Raw genomic sequence first — 23,236 nt, 5'->3', positions numbered from 1 at the left:
AATGGCAAACAACACTCCCTAATGCTTATTAGGAGGGACATAAAATGGTTGTCTCAGGATTGTACCAGCCTGCGTCCAAAGTCAGTCACTCATTTACTATTTGCTATATAAGGCATTTTATATAGATGGCTATAGCACTGTATAAACAGCTGTTGTCAGTTGTCAAAAAAGAGAACACATTAGACACTATTAAAATATCTAACATGTATGATGGCTTGTTTATAGTTTAAACAATGCATATGAGGTACTTTCAGCCCTCTACATAGGATATAATTTATTTTTTACTAGAGAATAGTATAGCAGTTGTATAGAAAACACTACATGTACATGTACCAATAGTTAACCATATAGTGATTAGCAAATAATTTTGGATGCAGCCACATAGGAAATTTGTGACATAGACGGACCACAACCAGGACAGAAGACAACTAATGTTTTGAGTTGTGATTTCATAAATCATCATGCAGATTTGATGTTAGAGTTGTAGAAAATATGTCCTATCAGATAAAAATGTAAGGCAATATCTAAAGGAGGAAAAATACAAAGGAAGAAACTATGAAACAAAAATACACTTGTAGGCAGATTACAGTTTTTGCTTACACACGTTTTCAAAACTTTCTCCTTTTTTCAAAACTCTACACACAATTCCCAAAACTGCACACACAAAATGCCTCATATCTCGTTCAAAATGAAACACTGCATTAAAAATGCAATAAACACATCTCAAAATGAAGCATTTGCATCAAATGGCAGACACTTTTTTTCATAATAGTAAATTTTTGTATATACCATGAACACTGTTGCTCTAAATCTAAAGCCCTTTTGTCTTTCATAGGCGTATATCTACATTTCCATACAATGTTCTAGTAATCTGCTGAGAGTGGTTGAAAAGTATACTGTAAACATGCAATGTTGAAACAGAAAATATTTATTTGGCAAAACATTACCGTTGTATACAGTGTTGTATACACTAGCATACAAGAAAACAAAACCATAAACATGTAAACCAAAAGTCATGATTTTTAAAATTGTGTGTGTGTGTGTGTGTGTGTGTGTGTGTGTGTCATGGGGATTGTATGAAGAAACATGCTACATTTGCTTTTATGAAAAGTGCCAAATAAAGTCTGATTGATTGATTGATAATGCTGAAATAGTCATTGGATAGTTGCATACCTGTTCTCATTTCTGAAGGTTCGAATTATGGATTTATGTTGGGCTGGACTTAATCCAGCTTCTCTCATGGTCAACCTGGGGTTGATCACATGATCAATAAGTGTGGCCCTGATCTCATCAGATGGTTCCCCTTCCTTCTCTTCTTTGCCCTCGTCCTCTTCCAACACGTCCTCTTCTTCTTCTTGCTCCAACTCGCCCTCTTTGAACTTGTCCTCGTTGTCGTCCCCTGCTCTCCCTCTTACTCCCCTTGCTCTATTGTTGGCATCCATTGTTCAAAGCAGGTAATCTGACCTTTGATCTTTTTATAGGTCTATACTAAAGCAGTGGTTGGTTACTGATCAGTTAAGCAATTAGTGTTTGCACATGTGAGGAGTGGGTGTGTGATCTGGTGAATAAGTGTAGCATTTTGATTTGTTGTGTTTGGAAAAGGAAAACAAGTGACTTCTGTTAGATTTTTAGCTTACTGTATGGTTTTGGATATTTGGTGTGTAGTTTGGCTCTTTGAGTGAGAGGTTTCAAAAATTGTGTGACATGAAAAGATTTTGTTTGTAAGCAGTTGTAAAAAACTGTAATAAAGTAACAGATCATAAGATTGATAAGATTCATAATATTATAATATTAAATGTTATTTGTGTCTCTGTCCAGGCTTCTACCTCTCTCCAGATCAAAGTATGTGTGCAGAGTGTGACTGCCATCCAATGGGAGCATCACAGCGTGGTTGTGAGAGCCAGACTGGACAGTGTGTGTGTGCCCATCCCTCAGTGGGAGGGCGACGCTGTGACCAGTGTCGTGAGATGTTCTTTGGATTCAACCCTGGCCTGGGCAGGTAACTCACATAAAGTCAATCTCATACACACACACACACACACACACAAACACCAAATCTGCTTGCATCCTATAAAGCTTTTATCCATTAATTGCACATGCACAAACACACGAACACATGCACAGCTCCACCTACGAGTGCACACACACACCAGCAGGTGCTGTCTCTGTAAGGACAGTTTACAGAGTAGTTGGCAGACATATGACTTACATGAGTTAAGAGCTGCTTTGACCTTTACCGCTCATGTCGTTACCTGCAGGCTATCTCACACACAGCGCCACACACACAACTTAAAGCACGCATACACAAATGTAACTGTACATGTTACACCCTGTGCACTACTGGTACGCACACACATCTACTTTCCTCTCAACAGGGTGTCATAGCAGATAGATGATCCACAAACTGTTTGATTTGTGTGTGTGTGTGTGTGTGTGTGTGTGTGTGTGTGTGTGTGTGTGTGTGTGTGTGTGTGTGTGAGCTGACCTTGCCAGATAGCTGCATTCCCCTATGTTCAGGCTGTGGCTGGATCTCCTCACAGCAGAAAGAGATGAAACGATGGAAAAAACCACAGAGTGATAAAGAGTTTACTTTACAAAGAGATTAAGAAAGAAAGCACTGGGAAGGAAAGAGTGGAGTAATTAGAATATGAGAGAAAACATATGGATGTGGGATGTACTAACAAGGAAAGTTACAGTGATAAAGAGAAAGATAGGAAAAGATGGTCAGAAGCACAGATCTTGTAAAAGGCATGCATTAACGAAACCTATGCCAGGCATATTGTTTATACCAGTGTGGCAAGTTTGTATCTCTCTCTTTCTCTCTCTCTCTATCTCTCTGTCTGTCTGTTGTCCTTCCTTCCTTCACTTTTTCCTGTCTTATTTGACAAATAAAGTCTTAGGTTATTACTGCTGAATGCTTTTCTTGTGCCCAGTCACTCCATAATAAGGATTTCTTCATCTAAATATCATCAAGTAATGTATCCTCCCCCTTCAATCAATAGGCTTTACACAAATGAATTTACACACACATAAACACACACACACACACACAAATTGATGTGTGAGCTGTTCGCTGACGTTGTAGTCCTGTGTCTCTATGTGTCTCCATGGAGAACCGGGTCAGAGAAATGCTGACCATTGTTAACTTCATCACAGGGAAATATGATGGTAATTCTGTCTGCAGGGATTAGATATTGGCATACACACATTCACTTACACATATTTTTATTACAAGGGATTACATATGTAATATTCTAATACTCTTAAACCTAGAATAACATATATTTTATTGGGACCTAAACCTTTTTTAAAGTAATATCCAAAGTTATTACATGATCTTATTGTGACAATTTGATGTTAATTTGCACACAATTTTCTGCATGTCACTGTTAAATGCTTGTTTGTATTAACATGCTATATCTCACTAAATACACACACACACACACACACACACACACACACACACACACACACACACAAATATAAACACTTACTGTACTTTCAGGCTTATGAAAAAAGAATTGGTGTGATGTTGGTGTTTTCTTTCTCCTTGGTAATGGAGTGAAGGTCGAGTCAGTATGGCATGTGTGTGTATTCGTACCTGTGTGTTTTTGAGGGTGAGTGTCTGTGTGTGTGTGTGTTTGAGCACCAGTTGACAGGACAAATTTGTGGCTCGTTAAGAGGCTGTGGCTTTTCACACAGCAATAAAGAAGGTGTAGTGGTGTGTGAGAGAGAGAGAGAGAGAGAGACAGACCATGTGAGTAGAGTATGTGTCAGAAACAAGCACACATTGATTGTGTGTGTGTGTGTGTGTGTGTGTGTGTGTGTGTGTGTGTGTGTGTGTGTTACAGTAATAGGGTTTATACAGTGTTACTCTCTATGTCAATGTAGTGTGTGTATTTGTCCAACAAGCATGTGTGTGCTTGTGTGCGTGCATGTGACTGTGTGTATAGGTGTGAGGTGGCTGGCCGGATGATCACCCGCTGCCCAGCCCCAGTGAGGGTAACACCACACTAGTGATCCAGACACATACACTGTCACACACACTCTCAAACACACACACACACACACACACACACACAAACACACACACACACATACAGATTTTGACAACTCTGAGGGGGAATGCATTTTTTGTGAAGTTAGTTTCACAGCTAGGGGATGATTGTGGGTGGTATTGGTGCTAGTGAGGGTCTCCCTCACAGTGTTAAGGTGAAGACCCAACACCTTTTGCACACACATACCCTTTCACAAGTTATCCTTAAACATTTGCACACTAATGCAGATACATTTTTTTTACATTTCAAAATTGGCCTACCATCCACACCCAAGTAATAGCATTTACTCTAGGAGCTTCTATGACAGCATTATTTTACAACTATGCAATCATCCAACCCTGGAAGCAAAAGGAAGACAAAGTCTTTTGTTCATTTATAAGCAATTCAAAAGTTACAATTTCTGTCTAACCAGGTTCTGGTCATGATTAGTGTTTTGATGTTGTTTCCAACCACCTAGGTGTAGACATGAATGAAAATTGCAAACTGTACAAAACGTCTTCATGATCTTTTTTTCTTTGCTTGACTAGATGCCAGCCTTGTGCATGTGACCCGGTGGGCAGTGTCAATAGTTCATGTCATCCAGACTCAGGGGTTTGTGTGTGTAAGCCGCTGGTAACTGGAGAGCGGTGTGATATGTGTCAACCTGGAGCGAGTCATTTCGACCCTGAGAGCCACTTTGGCTGCAGTAAAGGTCTGTTTTACATGCTAACACACACACACACACACACACACACAAACACTAATCCACACACACTAGCTTAAAGGCTAGCTGTTTCACCCTGTTTCCGTTTTTTGCGCTAAGATAATATAAGCTAACCGGCTGCTACCTGTAGCTTCATATTCGTACACAAATCAGAGTGGTATCAATCTTCTCATCTTACTCTCTGCAAGAAAGCAAACAAGTGTATTGTTGAACTATTCCTGAAAGCATCAGCAAAGATTCAGTACATCAATGATGTAAAAACTAATTCTATGCAGTCTGATTTTGGGGACCTTGCTGACATATTGCTGACACTAGTAACACATTTACACAAAAGCAACATGCTCTAATTATTATATATTGTCCCTGTAAAATTACATAATTGTATCTGTTTAGTCTATATCTATCACTGTTTATCTCTTTCACTCTTGTTGTCTCTTGTCTGTGCAGCACCCTCCCAGCAACCTGCACCAGTAGGTTTTGCTCTCAGTTATTCTTCCATTCATCTCTTTTGGCATCCACCTGACTCCCCAAACTCAAACAGACTTGACTACACACTCATCAGGGATGGACAGTCAGTGCACAGCATCCACAGTCACTATCCTTTCAGTAAGTATCCACACAGGTTTTCAAACAACTTTAATCTCCTTCTTACTATTTCAAATACATATGAAACAAACATTGTTTTCCCAACTCCTTTCCCATCTTACTCCTTTCTTCTCCCCCCTTTTCTTTCAGGCCCTGAATCATTTGAAGACACTGGTTTGTTTCCCTACACCAACTACTCTTACTGGCTTATAACAGCTAATGTGGCCGGTGCGACAATAAGTGCATCAGCCTCATATCAAACTTTCAGTGCACCGCCGGAAGCAGAACAGCTCCATTTACATCTTGTGGGACGACCTGGTCCAACCACCGCTAGCTTTAGCTGGAGCCCACCACGAAATGATACAGGCCCAGTGGAAAGGTAAGGAAGAAGGGGGAGGTTTAGAGGGAGAGCACCCTGGACTGAAGTCAAAATTCAGATTCAGGTCCAATCCAAATTGTGGGTCTTTAAAATGAGAAACAATTTTCAGTTGCTCTATCTATAGTCTGTGTTGTGTCTCTGACTGAAGCTGACCGCCGAAAATATTGCCATGATCAAAGTAAATCATTCATCTTCTAACAGTACAGCTTGAGGGTACATGTGCTAAAAGTAGCCAACTAGGATGAGTGATCTATTGAAGCCCTCTGAAAGATACAATTCATTACAAAACATTCAGAATTGTTAATCCCTTCAAGCAAAATATTGAGATTACTGACAGTGAAAAGAAATTGAGGAGAAGGGGGACTTGGAAAGCTTCAGTTAGGTTGAGCCCATGATATAATAATTAAAGGAGAAGAGAGACAGAGAACAGCAGATGCAAAGGGAAACCAAGGGTAGGACTTGTGGAAACAGAAGGGAAGAATAGGAAAACGTATACTTTGCTGGAAGGCTATGAAGAATCAAAGGATGTGCAGTACAGTATGCACAGTTGGTGCAGAGTCAAGATGGGGAAGGAGGTAAGGAAAACATTTTATTTGGCTCAAACCCAGTTTCCCTCAGGGTACAAAAATAAAATATGGACAATTTAAGAGAAACATGTTGATGTAGGTAGAGTTGGGAATATCAATAAGTGGTATGATACAGTAAGATACTGACGGAGGATATGAACAACGGGAAGAGTTCAAGGATAGACGTATGAATGGAAAGGATCGGTCAAGTTGGAAGGTAAAGAGAGAAACTTTGAAAGTTTGAAACAGGAGGGGTAGACTAGCACTAGTCTTTATTTATTTAAATATTTTTAAGATTATTTTTGTGGCATTTTTGCTTACATTTGTATAGTCGAGAGTTCAGACAGAAATTGTAGGGAGACAGGGGGAAGACCTGCAACAATAGCCTGGACCTCTAAATTGCTGCCTACTATTCAAACCAGCGACATTGCAGTTTACATGGTACAAATCCTCTCGCCTCTGTAACATTCCAGCACTAGTTTTTACAGGAGCCAGATTACAAAACCATGTGACCTATTGGCATGAAAAATGAAGAAAAGTGGAATTGATTACCACAGTTTTTTTGTCTCCCACAGGTTTGTCTTATCCTCCATGGAGTCTAGTGGAGCAGAGGCTGTCATTCACTACACAGGCTTATCTACAGAGGCTGTGGCAGGCGGTCTAAAGCCCTTCACCCAATACACTGTAATACTGGAGGTAGGTGGGGTATTTACTCTGCTTTTATTCCCATTCCCATTATTTTCATTGTCTCATTGTATTGTTCCTTCGGATCTGTATCTGTTATTGCTATTGATCTCTATTCTATAAATACTGTATGCTTATTTTGTCATCTCATTACCTTTTTTTGCGCTTTTTGGGCCCTCTGTTTAGTTGTTTGCCTTGCTTTTTTTAAAGGTGCTATATAAATAAAGTTATTATTATTTATATATATACCCTAATTCCCAATAACAAAGATAGATATGTGAAGCATCTATATCTTCAAAAGGATATAGCAAGTATGCTTGAGCCACAACCTATGCACATTTCCAGCATTGCGAAATGAAAATGACAGAATCCTAACCTTGTCTGCAGGCGTGCTCTTCTGGGGGGTGCACCTCTACCCCACCACTGTCTCTTCTGACAGCCTCTGCTCCCCCACAAAACCAACCCCCACCCAGAGTCACTGCTACAGGACCACATACACTGAATGCTTCCTGGGAGCCCCCCAGTCAGCCAAATGGTAGGACCCCAAACATACAACACGAGAAACTACAGAAAGACATGCACAAAAGACAAACTGTACACACATCCATGCAATTAAAAATGCACACATGTATGTGTGTTTATTAGAAGCACATTACAATTACATGACATTACAAATACATTATTTATGTCCATGTCAGAATAAATAATACAGTAGGATAATCACACACACACACACACACACACACACACTAACACGCACACACATTTAGTAGCATGGTTTTTAGGCTTGTGTCACTAAAGAGGTGTGAGAATCAACTAACACACACACACACACACACACACACACACACACACACACACACATGCACTGAACTGGAACTGCCTTTGGTAAATCCAGAAAGCTTTGTAATGGCTCTAAGGCTCAGTGTCGTACAAAGCCCTGTAACCTGGGTTTCTCTCTCTGTTTGTGTGTCTCAATTATTTTTCTCTCTCTGTTAATCTTTTTCCCTCCCAGTGTCATACTAAGATTTTTTACATGGGTTACTCTGCATCTTTTTCCTCTATGTTCTCTGTCTTCAGTTTATTGTTTAAAGAATGGTTGATGTACGTAGTTCTCAACTGGACTCTTTACTTTAATCTCAGTCCTCTCCTGTACACCTCACCTTTTTTGATCTGGGTTTGTTCCTTGACTTGGCCAGCCCTGTCATTTTTCTTGATTGAGCTGAGTTGGTAGTCTCAACTACAAACATGGATTAAAGTACATATGTAATTACATATGCAACTAGGGGTCTCTCAATCGAAAATAGACTTTTTGATGCCATACGTGAAGTAGCATGGGATCATGTGAGTTGTTTTTTTATTGTTAAAAAAAACACTATTGCCGATAAAAATGTATCTGTTCACCGATGAGTTTATTTATTAAAGTTTTATTCACGTTACGTTTAAATATAACCCTATTGGCATGTAGTTAATGAAAAAATGCTGCATTACTGTTACTGAGTATAATTCTTTGTTACAATTACTCTTGAACGTATCAACTGGTGTTTCCTGGCGTTTCCTGTGTTTTGCTGAAAGTTAGAGAAACTAGAGGGGTTTAAGGACACCATTGACATGCGACCAAATGACATGCTCTTGATTAAAATTACAGATATTTCTGGGTTTAAACATTGTTATAAACATTTGAGATAATGTAAGCACACAACAACAAATACATAACATAGATGTAGTCATTTTTTTAGACCTTTTTAATGCAGAAATATTGATATATGAACACATGAATAGATAACGCAAGGTCCATTATTTATTGTCCATTTTTCAACATTTGCTGTATTTAGTAGAGAGGTAGGAAGGATTGTCAGTTCAGTACAGTTTCCAAGAATATTTTCGGGGCCTAAAGCTGGTTTACAGCCATAAGTATTCAAATGAACTAATGTTGTAGCAAACTATTTGATATTAGAGGGGTGAGAAAGGGAGTAGACAACCTTGAAAAAAGGTAATGTGTGATGAGTGTAAGGAATAAAGACATTGGTGTAAAGGAAATAAAAAGAATAATGAGAGGGCAGTGTAAAGAGAGGTTCTACGTTTAGCCTCTATTTTATTTTATTTGTATTTTATAACAGCATTTGGACACTCATCTATTCCATTGTGGGTCTTTAAGTCTCTTATTGTATTTTGGTGCTGCCTGCTCTGTCCTCATCCTAAACCAGTCATTTTCTTATTAACAAGTGGAATAGAGCATGAGAGATTGGGACAATAGACTGGTTTCCACCAGAGAGCTAAACAGGACTAGCCAGGACTAAGTCATTATTAGCATGTTTTCTACTACAGGGCCAAACACTGGCCAGGGCTTTCTCATTATTCATGGTGTTAGATTTTCCTCAAAACAACATTACTGTATTAAAGAAAATGTACAAATGTTAGCATCCTGTTGCCAATAGGGATAAGTATTAAGCAGGGCTGCAGTTTCTAATACACACTTCATGCTTTGACTCTTTTATCATAAACAGGCTGAATTGGCACTTTTAATTCAATAAAAAAAGCTAGGATAAAAAAAAAAGAAAACTGGTGCAATGTTTCCCTAACAATTCCCATAGCTGCAATTGTTGCATCTCTTATTTAATTTCTGAAATAACTGTTTAGTTTTGTTGTAATCATCTGTACTAATCTTTTGCACACGCCCTCTTTTGTTTTGTTTTTAACTATTTTGCTTTCTGTACAGGTGTTATAACAAGGTATGAAGTCTTTCTACGTGGACCAACGGAATCACAAAACCCTTCTAGCCCTGCTGTTGAGAAGAGAGTGTTCTTCAGCGCTGGTTGGTTGGATCCAAGTGTTTCCCCAGAAGCACAGCTAACCAATAGGAGCACAGTTTCACCCCTTGAGAGCAGTACCATTGTTGGAAGTCTGCAGGCGTTTTCCACCTATCAGATGAGAGTCGTGAGCATCAATATGGCAGGAAGTGTCACATCAGGGTGGACCACAGCACGCACCATGGAGGGAGGTTTGTACATGTATACAGTAGATCATGATCATGGTTAAACTAAGCTTACATGGATCTTTTGTCATTCAGTCATGGAGTGTATCCGAGTTCAATGAAAGAGCCAAGTTAAATCAATTCACTTTTCAAATTTCAGTTAGGTAGATATTTTTTCAGTTAGTCTTTTACCAACAATGATTAGACATCAGACATAGTGTTGTTACAGGTTAGACAACCATGGCTGAATGGTGAGGCCAATTCCACATTTATTTTTTTTATTTATTTTTTTAAAGCTGAAGTTTCTCCCATGACCATTAGATGCTGGCTCCATACTGTGAACATCCCGTACTACATCCATCTTCCCATTCAAACTCCCAAGGTCTCTCTTGCAATTGATAGCAACACTGCAAAACGTTTTAAAAATATTGTGATTTGGCGCCCCTACAGTTTCAGAGTGTTATTACTCTATACACTGCTGTCGTAAATATAGACAGCTGTAAACATGCTTTTGTTATGATTATATTACTCATGATCAAAATGTAGCGAGTCGACAACTTTACTAACAGCCAAACATCAAGCAAGTGCAACAAAACAAGATGTAGCAAGTCAGCTAATATTACTTACTACAGTGGTTTAACAGACACAACAAGATGGCCAGCTCGCTGTCTGTCTTGCAGCCTGTTATTTCGCGAAGCTCTCGCCTAGAGCCAGTCCGAGTTGTCCAACGGCAGCCCGGTCACTCTCTTCTCTTCTTCGCTTCCTCCGTGTCCTCTTTGACTTCTAGCCTCTACCGTGGTGTCCGGAGCGGCTGCCCGAAGCCGGTCCCGTTGCCGGCTCCAGTTCTGGCACGACACCCCCGCCACCAACGTCCCCACCACCATTCATTTCACTTCCAGTTTCTTTTACAAATGACTGATTTCTTCTATTCCTTCTGCCCTTTCAATTGTCAAGTCTAGTTAAACCATTGTGCAGCATTTTGTTCTCCATATACAAAACGAAATAATATCTATTTGTAAAGAGGACTTTCTACAAACACATTTTTTATACTAGAAGTTATGGCCTAAATTTGACTTCATCTAATATAAATCTAGTCAGGCGTGGTTGCTCCTCGGTAGTAAGGTAGGTAGGTAGGTGAGTAAATAAATCAGAAAGATTAGAAAATGGCTATTGCTGTAATCTTTATATTAGATTTGATTAGATTTGTTGTTTGGGATCCAAAATAGTTTGTGGATGCTGTGGTTTTGACCTTTCCTTAGTCAGAAAAATGCAGCAAAAAATATATATATAAAATAAATAATATTAAAATGATGACAGAAATCAGAGATCTGGGTAATGTAATCAAGTGATGTATTGGTCAACATCTATCCATCAGAGAACTTTGCTGATGCATGTAATACAAAATATAATTGTATTAAATAAAAACACAGACATTTGTCAAAAGGAATGTAGAGAAAGGAAGGAGGGAGGAAATATAAACTGCGTGTGGGGGAGGGGAAACTCATTAAGGTATTTGAATTTCAAATAAATGATATGGCTCATTAGGACTAAACGATTGCCTCCAACATCACTCTAAGCTATGTGTCTGGATAACAAGCATATGATAACACCATTTTAAATGTGGAGTGTGTGTCAGTGTTTGTGCACGTGCGTGCGCTGTGTTAGAAAGAAAGAATATGACTGTGGTTATGTCTTCCATGAATCACATTTCACAGCATATTTCACAGCTAGATGCCATCAACAGTAGAATAAAAGAATCCTTCTCTCTAATCTGTCATGTAATAGTGGCTATCATAACCGTAGAATTATGGAATACTTAAATCCATTAAATCCACATTATATCTTACTAAGTCAATGATTTTGAATGTATGTCATTGTGTCTAAATTAGTATTTCATTTTTAATTAACTCACTGTAAAAGGTTAATTTTTAATGTATTAGGTAGCAGTCAAAGGAAAACTTTACAAAAAAAATTAGAAAAATCAAAAACAATGTTTCATAGTCTAAAACTGTACATCTCAGAGATTAACAACATAAAACATTCAATATACGATAATGTTAAATATCGCAATAATGATATTACATGCAATGAATAAATAGATATTAAATTGTACTCAGTTCTAGGGCTGTGTATTGGCAAGGATCTGGCGTTACGATACGTATCACGATACATGGGTCACGATTCAATATATATTGCAATATATTTCAATACTGTGTGTAAGGCGATATATTGGGATTGTTTTAAAGTATAATTTTAGAAAAACTAATATTTAAAGAAAGCATTCAAACTTTCACCTGCACTTGTCACACTTTCCTCTTTCAACCATGCAGAGTAGTATGGCAGCACTAGTCTAATAAACCTTACTCACATTCAGATTCTGACCAATCAGATGGTGCCTTATGGCGAGGGGTCTATCTGATTGGCCCAAAAATAAACAGCATGCCACTTATCAGACAAAATAACGCCTACAGACAAAATGTAATTTAATACATTGTTAGTATATTTAAAGTGCAATATCGCAGTCTTTCGCGATGTCTTGCAAGTTGACATTGCTATGACGATAAAAAACAATATATTGTGTAGCCCTACTTTAAATCATTTGCTGTTCAAACACACAGTAACATGATCTTAAATTTCAGTTAAACATTTCCAGATTGATTGATTGATTGTCACTGATGTGAGATACATTATGGTGAACTTTACAGTTGCAGATTTTGTTTCAAGCAGAAAAATAAGTTTCTGTTAATGTTCGCTAGTGAGATAGCTAATAGTTATAAGCTAATAGTTAATGATAAACCACATTTTTTCAATAAGTCATTTTACAAATTAGCTCTGAATCAATCCCACCCTACATGATTTTTTAGTTAATAATTAGTTTATCATTAACAAATGGCTAAATATGGTTTGACCTGTATAATTTATACATATATGTGTGGCCATGTTTCCAGTCCCAGAGTTGATGGCTCCTCCAGAAGTGTTTGCACTGTCATCTACCAGTCTCAAAGTTGCTTGGAACTCTACTGAGGGTCAAGGGATCATCGCCAGAGGACAAGTCACAGAATATCGAGTCAACTTGCTCTCTGAACAGACCAAAAATCCCTATGCTCCTCCAGTTGTTAGTCAGGTAAGACGCTACGCACATAATGAGTAGGACAGCTATAGAACTTTGAGTGAAAATTGCACCCTAGGTTAGATGTCAAGGTAAAAAGGCTCTATATATAGTTTTTTTTTTGTTATGCTGTTGAATTAGCTCATCCTCTGTAAAACTGATGTTTCATAATGCTTTTATTGTAGAAAATATTCTCACCTGCAGTAGCTGTAAAGTTTTGGAATCAGAGAATTAATAAATATGCAATTGACCCAAACATTTTTAACTGGCCAGACAATTTAATGAATTGTGATTTGATTGGATATGTCAGGCACTCTAAAATTAAAGCAGTGCTCTCTTACCAGATTATGTTTAATTAAACATGGTTGTCTGATGGTCACAGTTATTACACAATTAATGGTGCAGCTGTATTGTATGGGTTGTCAGGTCATGTGGACAGCTACTATCATCAGAGTGTGTGTGTGTGTGTGTGTGTGTGTGTGTGTGTGTGTGTGTGTGTGTGTGTGTGTGTGTGTGTGTGTGTGTAAGAAGTTAGGTGCTGAGGTCACTGTCTTTGACTCCTGGTTCTTGCTTCTGTTTGTATCCTCTTTTCTTCCTAATTAAGTAAAACGTGAATTGTCAAAACAAGTTTTAATTCCCTCTTTGTCTCCCTTTTCCAGGTCTTGCATAGGGTGGGACCATCGTCACAGCCTGTTTATTTAGTAAAAGGACTAAAGCCTTACCATGTGTACAACTTCACTGTTACACTCTGCACAAATACAGGTTGCATTTCCAGTCTGCCAAGCACAGGACGGACCCTACCAGCAGGTAAAATAAAAAGATATGCACACAAACACACATGGATACAAACAGAAACAAAGGTTCACATGGCATCACAAATGTAATTAGCTTTGTAGAAAATAAGTTTGAAAATAGGGAACCGCTGATAGTGCCAAAATATATAGACGGATAATAGCAGTTCAGTTACATACTGCGTGCAGTATTGAATCGTTAAAGTGTGTGGTATTCTCTTCATAACAACGGCAACACAAGCCTCTGACATATGCACACACACATCCAAAAGCGCACAGTCAGTCATTGGGTACTTGAGTTGCGACAGCATTGGTCGTGTTAACCAGAGGGGATATTCATGGCGTGCGGCAGTAAAAACAATTTACTGTTAATTACAAGGAGAAAAATGTGGCGTAGCACACTCTTCCTGCTGGTCATGAATCAGACACACACAGAGATACAGAAACACACATACCGTGTCTCTCTCTCTATTTTAAATTTATAACCATTATAGAAGTAGAATGAATTAGCTGTGTTTAATAACTCTGGCACAAATCTATGGGACTGAGATTAGCAATAATTGATCAGTGCAGGATGACATAGACACTCACACTTAGAGAATTTTTATTCATGTCTTTCTCTCTGACAATCTGTTGCTTTCTCACTTTTTCACTCAATACATCCTTCACTTCTATCTCTACCTGGCACTTTCACTTAAATACAAAATAGCACATGGAACATGAATCACTGCAATAAACATATTGCACACACACACACACACTTTTCCATCTGTTCACTCATGGTCTCTACTCTTGCTGCTCATTTTGTGTCTTTTTTCATTTTGTTTTGTTTATCCCTTCAGGTGAATAGACAATGGGCGCGCTGGTTGTAAAAAAAAAAAACCTTTCATCTATAAATACTTGCTCAGGGATTTGAGCTTTTGAACTTACTCTAAGCAGCTACATCTGTTAACATAGCCAATATTTTCATTTCATACAATTCTCAAAAAGTCCTTCCTTGTGTTTATTGTGATGAATGATACTTCATATTGTAATCGGTGGACAATTTAAATGTTCTTTTAATGGCTGCATCTGTTGACACAGCGACAATGTTTATTTCAAGTGATTCCAAAGACTTCTCCTGACTGTAATACAGTGCAATACAATATGGCTTATTGTACCCAGTTGACTTTTTGAATGTATTTTTAACAGCCACATCTGTTGCCACCATTTTGTTTCATCCAACACCAAAGATGTCCCTTGTTTCAACTATAAGAAATGATAGTGGCATATGCCGTTTGGCAGATTTCTTTTTTAATCTGCATAGCATGTGCTACTCTATTGGGTGTTGGGCTTCTGTCGTAGCTTCACACCTCATATCACATTTTCTCATTCAGTTTAAAATGGTTTTTTCACAAAAATTTTTATATTTTTTAGAGCATAGTCTAATCTATCAGGAGGTGCATACCCCCTTTAGTGTATTAAAATAGTTTTTCTTTTGTAACCTCAACAATAAGTAGTATATGTGCTATACTACAATATTTGTACATTTCTATACAATTTATGAACATGTTTAATACATATGCATACAATTTATTTTTTTTACTGTTATTTAATTTGTAGACAACCATAATACATACCTTATTACAGTTTTTCTTGGACGGATTTCTGCTCTTACAGAAAAAAAGTCTAAATTTGAATTAGTCAGGTCATAATTGCAATATACATATATAATCTGATTTTAGTTTAGTTTTGTCATTTTCTATGCATTCAGAATCAGTTTTGACAGCCTGTTAAATGCAAATCAACCCTCTTTCCTCTGTGCTAAGTCAAATATTATTCCTTTTCTAGGGAAATCCAAATCCCTTTATACCCATTCTTACCCTGCAGAGAGAAATCCAAACAAATCCAAGTACTACTACAAAAAAAGTTTAGATATTTTTCGCCACAATTGCTTACTTTATTATTTCTTCTTAAGACATCTTTTAATGTTGATGCAAAATTCACAGAGCTGAATGTATTATGATAAGTATGTTTATATGTACCTCCTTAAGTTTCTTCACCCAACAATTTGTAGCATATTTTGGCCCTCCATTGAACAATTCTGCCTGATTTGTCCAAAAAGGTCCTAAAATTGTATTTTACATAAATGAAAAGAACATTGTGATATCCCCTAAATGAAACTGGAGATTTTTGGAGGGATTTAACCTCACCTTGTGGTACTCCTGGTAAGGTGTACTTGAGCGTGGTACTGATGTCCTGATAAATCTACCACACATAAGGCTGGGCCATTAGAGCCAGCTACCATCTGCTGTAAGTGAGCAGACAGCATCTGCGAAACCACTGGAGTTACACCAAAGCACATGACTGAACATTAGCGTGCACACTGAGACAGACATTACGACACAAGGAGCGAGCTCTCTGTCCATGTGTGTGGATGCATTTGCAATTGTTTCAATGTGTGCGTCTTTCCACAAAGTTATCGATCAAGACGTAAAGTGAGTGGCTAATCAGGGGCTGATGGTGATGTTTTATGTATCCTACATCCATAAAGGCTTGTTCTACAAGACATACACACAGAGAGACATATACACATACACACTCACACTGTAACACCACTCAACAGAACAGGAACTTTATTGATTTACGCATAATTGGCCTGAGGCCCTTCTTGAGGAGAGAAATATGCATGGCAAGGGATCGCGATGTCAATAAGTGGTGTGCTTGTGTGCGTGGTGTAACTGTACGCTAAGAGCCTGTTAAGACATGTCAGTCGTTGTAAAAACAGAAAACACACACATGCACAATTGCTTCTGGGAGCTGGCTCATGATTTAGCTGCTTCATTACCATGTCGGCAGCTAAAATTAACCTTTCTGGTGGACTGTTAACCTTGTGTGTGGGTGTACATGTGCGTGTTTGAGCACATGCATGATAAGGCAAGTGGCTTTCGTCAAACTGGATGTGTCATAGTGTTAAGTACATTTCAATTAATTAACAAGTAGATACCATACATGAATACATACATTCATATGAATACTACAGGACTACACAGGATTAGAATACCATGGGTCACTAGGGAGAAAAGTTTTGTTATGTTTTTTTCCTGATATGCAAGATTTTTTGTTTTCTCTGACACGCTCTTTCTTGACATAAATCCTTAGTTTAAACAATTTATGACAACATAGTTTAAAGGTCCCATGGCATGCAAATTTCACTTTATGAGGTGTTTTAACATTAATATGAGTTCCTCCAGCCTGCCTATGGTCGCCCAGTGGCTAGAAATGGCGGTAGGTGTAAATCGAGCCCTGGGTATCCTGCTCTGCCTTTGAGAAAATGAAAGCTCAGATGGGCCGATCTGGAATCTTGGTCCTTATGAGGTCATAAGGAGGTTACCTCCAGCAAGGTTACCTCCCCTTTCTCTGCTTTGCCCGCCCAGAGAATTTGGCCTGCCCATGAGAAAGAGAGACATCATGGCTTTCAAACGAGCAAAGTGGCAGTTGGTCAAGGCCACACCCTCAACCTCCACCTTGCCCCCCCTCTCTCCTCCTCAATAGCTATAGACACAGAAATGGCACATAGTAAGGAAAGCTCATTGTGGGACTGGCTCTAGTGGCTGTAATTCTGCACCAAGGCTGAATTATGGGAAAGAGACTTCAGATACAGTATTAGGGGACCACAAAGGCCTATATAAAAGCATCCAAAGAGCACCATGTCATGGGACCTTTAAAGTCCTGCTTATAGGGTAGCCAGAGAGACCAGGTATGTAGTGTGGACTGGTAGCTTACTTCTCTGGGTGCTGTGTTGCGGCAAGGTGCACACTCTGTAAATAAAGAAAAACAACAAAATGAAAAAATGAATTTCCCCAAGGGAAAAAATAAAGTGCATTATTATTAGAAATCATTAAATTGAATCATTGAAAAATGAAAATTGAAAGAATAGTTTGTCATGGAATTAGATGCCAAAGAACATTATGCCAATGCAGCAGCCGATGTCGCACTGTTGGGTGCAAAAGACAATATTCTCCTGGACAACGACTTGCATAAAGACCAGGAAAAAGCTGTTGGAGTGTAATGATAAATTGCGTAATAATAAAAAGAATCACCTAAGAGACTATTTTAGGTACAAAAAAATGGGTAAATGTTCATACTTGACACAAAATCTGTTTACACAAAAGGGTTCTGCACTTTTCACTAAGTGATCACACACAGATTCTACTGGTAAAGTGACATTTTTCTCCTAAACTTGCCCAACATTGTAGAATGAGAATTGGAGTAATCTGGAAAGAGAAGGCAAACGTTTCCCTGTAGTTTTTAACCTGTCCAGTCTAATCCTTCTTTGTGAAAGTACACACACTTACTAACTGATGTCCAGTGCCATCGCAGGTGACAATAGCTCTACTATGGTGAGTGAATCAGTTTTAATACTTTCAATAACATTGCAGTATCACAGTCGGACGTCACCCAGGGACACTCCAGTTCACTGAGGTCAGTCCAGTTTGATCAAGCCTCAAAACCAACAGAGCGTGGTCCATTTTGCCACTGGGTTTCACTCAGAAGCCCATAAAAACCTGGTCTGCCCCCTGATGCAGTGAAAGGCTTGTGTTGCCTCATGTACAGTTGTTCACTAGATAAAGGTCTGCTACAGAAAGATTCAGTGCCATACCACTTAATCTTCTTTAATCTTGAAGCAGCAACATTTGTGCATTGTCATCTACCTGCCCACTTTCTAACCACCTGCCCCTAATACACACACACACACACACACACACACACACACACACGCTCTCTCTCTCTTTCTCAGACTGTGATTAAACCAAAAAGAATTTGTTTTCTACACTTCAAGGGGTGTGTGTGTGTGTGTGTGTGTGTGTGTGTGTGTGTGTGTGTGTGTGTGTGTGTGTGTGTGTGTGTGTGTGTGTGTGTGTGTGTGTCATAGTCAATGTTCTAAATGTCACCATAGCTCAATTTCAATAGACTGGTAAGCTATCGATTGGCAGTAATTTATGGTTTGATGTGCCAAGATGAGCCGCCTAAGACAAGCTGTCCACTTCCCTTTTAAGAGCTCTATTAGAACTCACACTAAAGATGGTCCGCACGTGTGTCACTGAGAGCTAATTTACTCCTACCACAGACCATTTAGACCATTACTGAAACACACACGCACACATGCACAGAAATACGATGGAATGACGTTAATGCACACCCATCTTTCCCATCTCTACACCAGTCCATCACTTGCTATGTTTCTCTCTTCATTCCTATATATCTCCGCTCACCATATCAGCCAGTCTCTAGTTGATTTATTTGTGATACATGTTGAAGCTATGGCTCAAGGTGCAGCCAGTATGTTTCAAAGGGACATTTAATTTAACATCTAAAGTGAAGGAAGGAAATTAAATTGACCCTCTGTTAAATGAAAATTTGACTTTTGTGCAGTCTGGACATACAATAGGTATGAGATAAATGAGCTAAATAAATGTTTCTACTGAAAAAGAAAAAATAATTATCCAAAAATCATTTTATTAATGATTACAACCACAACATGAGAATGTCTTTGAGTATGTTAGGTATGGTGCATTGCTAAAGTGTTTTTTATGTGCTCACATTTAAGACAAGCTTAACAAAGCACTTTTGTAAAAGTAATAAGGCAGCTCAAAAATCCACATATTATAACAATCTAAACTCTTAGGAACATTTTTATTTGCATTGAGTTGGCTTTCAGTCTCTCATTTCTCTCATTTTTCTTATACCTTTCTGTCCTCAGCTCCAACAGGACTGTCTCCACCTCAATTACATCCAGTAAATGAAACCACCATTCAGATAGACTGGGACCCCCCAGCCCAACTCAATGGACCACACCCACTATATCAGGTCTGTAAGAGTATTCAATTAAAGTGGCGCTATGCAGTTTTGGCCATTTCTTCACTGTTTTCTCGCTTTTCGCTTTTTTGCTCTATAGAGCTACAGCTTTGGAATAGATATTTGGCAGCTCCTATGTTTACTCGTGTCTGACTCACTTGGTCAGTCTGCCGTTTCCTCTTTGTCTGTTCCTCCGACAATGCTTTCCTAGCTTTCTGCTTCTTTTTTGCCAGCTCAGCCATGACGATAGTGTGAAAAACTCCATTGCTACCTTGTTAGCCGGATCCTGAATGGGCGTATGTGTGCAGTGCTGTGAAGCAATTTGTTACATCGCGAGTAGGGTTTGGGTACCTTTCGCATCTGAACCAATACCACTACCGATACCGGTACCTGGAATTCGGTTCCAGTACCCAACGGTACTTTTTTCAGTACTTTCCTTCTGTAATTACAAAAGAATTTATATATATATATATATTTATATAATTCCAAACATATTTACTTAGAACATTGTTATTTAAACAAAAACAAAAATAAAACCCCTCCCTCTCTCTTCCCAAACCCATCCCTACAACCTATTAAATTGGATAATTATAAATTTCTTACTCACTGTAACTTTTATTGTTGTATTTGTATATTATCATATTTTAGCTTGTTTTATTTTAATCATGGCAGTTTTTAATTGCTCTTTAATGATTCATATAAAGCACTTTGAATTGCCTTGTTGCTGAAAGGTGCTGTAGAAATAAGTTGCCTAACTTACAACCTCAGCCTGTCAGTCAGTCCCCAGGGCACAGTAACCACCGTTGTGCCTGCTTGTGTCATAGGAAATGTAATGTCAACAGCACCGCGACCGCTTTCGGCTCGTTATTAATATCATATTACGGTGAAAGGTGTCTGCGGGAAGTTTTGAAAAACTGTAACCACACTTGTAACCACTTGTAACTTCAACAAAACTGCAGAGCCGACGTTGCTCCGTCCGCACCTCTGCACGTGGGTATGTGTGTCGGACCTCTCGCTGTCAACATGCAGAGAGAACAGATAAGCTTGTGCTTACTCTCAGGTACCGAAATTTGGCACCGTTTGATTTTACGTGAACCAATACTTGGTAGTACCGACGTGATTCGGTCGGTACCGGTAAAAGTAATCGCGAGACCTGATATCACGCGATACTTCCTGACGCTGAGGCCAGCGACTCGCCGGCCTAAAGTTGCAAGGGTGGTTTTTCCGCTCACAGGCGCTAGGGGGGAGCGAGACGACCACCATTCAACTCGAAAAAAGTCATAAAACCAGTCCTTCCAGAATTTTTTTTTGTGAGTTTTTTTGTGATTCTTGCGGGCAAAAATCCTTGATTATATTAAATAAACGCAACATTTTTCAACTTTCTACTAAGATATACACTACTGGTCAAAAGTTTTAGAACACCCCAATTTTTCTAGTTTTTTATTGAAATTTTAGCAGTTCAAGTCCAATGAATAGCTTGAAATGGTACAAAGGTAAGTGGTGGACTGCCTGAGGTTAAAAAAAAATAAGGTTACCCAACTGAAAAATAATGTACATTTCAGTATTTTACAAAAAGGTCTTTTTTAGGGAACAAGAAATGGGTAAACCATGTAAAGCTGTTCTGCAGCAATGGAGTTTGATCAAGCTTTGAAAGTTGGTGCTACCAATTCCCACAGGTGTTCCAACTTGTTTGGATTACTGGAAACCCCCTCTGTTTGTATAAAAGTATTGTTGGAACACATTGTGGTACCGTACCCTCGTGAGCATTATTTGAACAGTATTGTACTGCAGAAAGTAGTGTGTTGCCATAAAAATGGCGGGAAAAAGGCAATTAACAATGGAAGAGAGACAGACCATCATATCACTTAAGAATGTTGGTCTTTCCTACAGAGAAATTGCGAAGAAAGTCAAGGTGTCAGTGAGTACAGTATTCTTCACCATCAAAAGGCACTTAGAAACTGGGGGAAACTGACAGGAAGAGGTCTGGCAGACCCAAAGCCACAACAGAATCAGAAGACAAGTTTCTGAGAGTCAACAGCTTGCGTGATAGGCGGCTCACAGGACAACAGCTTCAAGCACAGCTTAATAGTGGTCGTAATAAGCAAGTCTCAGTTTCAACTGTAAAGAGAAGACTTCGAGCTGCAGGTTTGATAGGTCGAGTTGCAGCAAGAAAGCCATTGCTAAGACATCAGAATAAGAAAAAGAGGCTTGCCTGGGCCAAGAAACACTGACAATGGACTACTGAAGACTGGAAGAAGGTGTTATGGACTGATGAATCAAAATTTGAAATCTTCGGTTCATCACGCAGTATTTTTGTACGCCGTTGAGTAGGTGAAAGGATGGTTCTTCAGTGTGTGACATCAACTGTCAAACATGGAGGAGGAAGCATGATGGTCTGGGGCTGTTTTGCTGGATCCAGGGTCGGTGATTTGTAGAGAGTGAAAGGCACCCTGAACCAAAACGGCTCCGAGAGCATTTTGCAGCGCCATGCAGTACCCTCTGGTATGCGCCTAGTTGGTCAGGGGTTCATCCTACAGCAAGATAATGACCCAAAACATATGTCCAAGCAATACCAGAACTACCTTAGGAAAAAAGAACAAGATAGTAAGCTTAAAAACATGGAGTGGCCAGCACAGTCACCAGACTTAAACCCCATTGAGCTGGTTTGGGATGAACTGGACAGAAAAGTGAAAGCAAAGCAACCTACAAGTGCCACACATTTATGGGAACTTCTGCAACAGAGTTGGGAAGAACTTTCTGAAGAATATTTGATTTCCATTGTAGAAAGAATGCCACGAGTGTGTTCAGCTGTTATATCTGCCAAAGGGGGCTACTTTGATGAGTCAAAAATTTAGAATACATTTTGGTTTATAAATTGATTCCATGATTTCTTTTTTAACTTCAATTATTTATTTGTTCTATTCTTTCATTTCAGGGTACAATAAGACATAGAACTGCATGAATTTCAATAAAAACCTGGAAAAATCGGGGTGTTCTAAAACTTTTGACCAGTAGTGTATGTGACTTTTTTTAAACGAAAATGCGGGGATTACGAAATCATGCAAGCCCCATATATTTTGCGTGGAAATCGGCAATTTATGCGGCGAAAGTGCGGCGTATTTAAAAAAAATGCGGCCCCCGCATAAATATGCGGACTTTAGCTGATTATGCATTGAATTATGCGATCGCATAATCACGTTTTTCTGGAGGGACTGTATAACCATTCCAATGACTCCGAAGCTGTTCAGTTAAGGTAAATTAAGCTAAAAAAAGCTGCATAGCATAGTCGTTTTTGTGTGTGTGTGTGTGTGTGTGTGTGTGTGTGTGTGTGTGTGTGTGTGTGTGTGTGTGTGTGTGTGTGTGTGTGTGTGGGGCAATGAGTCAATTGGTCGTTTTGTCTGTCAGTCCACCACTTTTGGCCAGACTGAAATATCTCAACAACTATCCGATGGATTGTCACATTGGTACCCAGAAGACTGACTTTGGTGATCATAACTTTGGTTTATGACTAAATACCAGCAAAACTAATAAAATCAGCCCAAGCTGGAC

General features: G+C 38.9%; 1 protein-coding gene across 1 annotated transcript in view; it reads left to right on the top strand.

Annotated features, from left to right (window-relative positions):
* The window catches only part of ush2a (Usher syndrome 2A (autosomal recessive, mild)), a 232,565-nt gene that overhangs the window by 58,160 nt on the left and 151,169 nt on the right, over positions 1–23,236 (top strand). Inside the window, exons 19-28 of the mRNA XM_028606322.1 lie at positions 1,819–1,999; positions 4,586–4,749; positions 5,209–5,367; positions 5,497–5,725; positions 6,867–6,987; positions 7,363–7,510; positions 9,695–9,976; positions 12,898–13,073; positions 13,718–13,865; positions 19,593–19,699. Coding sequence (XP_028462123.1) covers positions 1,819–1,999; positions 4,586–4,749; positions 5,209–5,367; positions 5,497–5,725; positions 6,867–6,987; positions 7,363–7,510; positions 9,695–9,976; positions 12,898–13,073; positions 13,718–13,865; positions 19,593–19,699 — 1,715 coding nt within the window. The remainder of the gene's footprint in view (positions 1–1,818; positions 2,000–4,585; positions 4,750–5,208; positions 5,368–5,496; positions 5,726–6,866; positions 6,988–7,362; positions 7,511–9,694; positions 9,977–12,897; positions 13,074–13,717; positions 13,866–19,592; positions 19,700–23,236) is intronic.

This window comes from Perca flavescens, chromosome 1 (genome assembly GCF_004354835.1).
Source record: "Perca flavescens isolate YP-PL-M2 chromosome 1, PFLA_1.0, whole genome shotgun sequence".
NCBI lineage: Eukaryota > Metazoa > Chordata > Actinopteri > Perciformes > Percidae > Perca > Perca flavescens.
The sequence above is the reverse complement of the archived record's forward strand: the minus strand, read 5'-3'. Positions and strand labels throughout refer to the sequence as shown.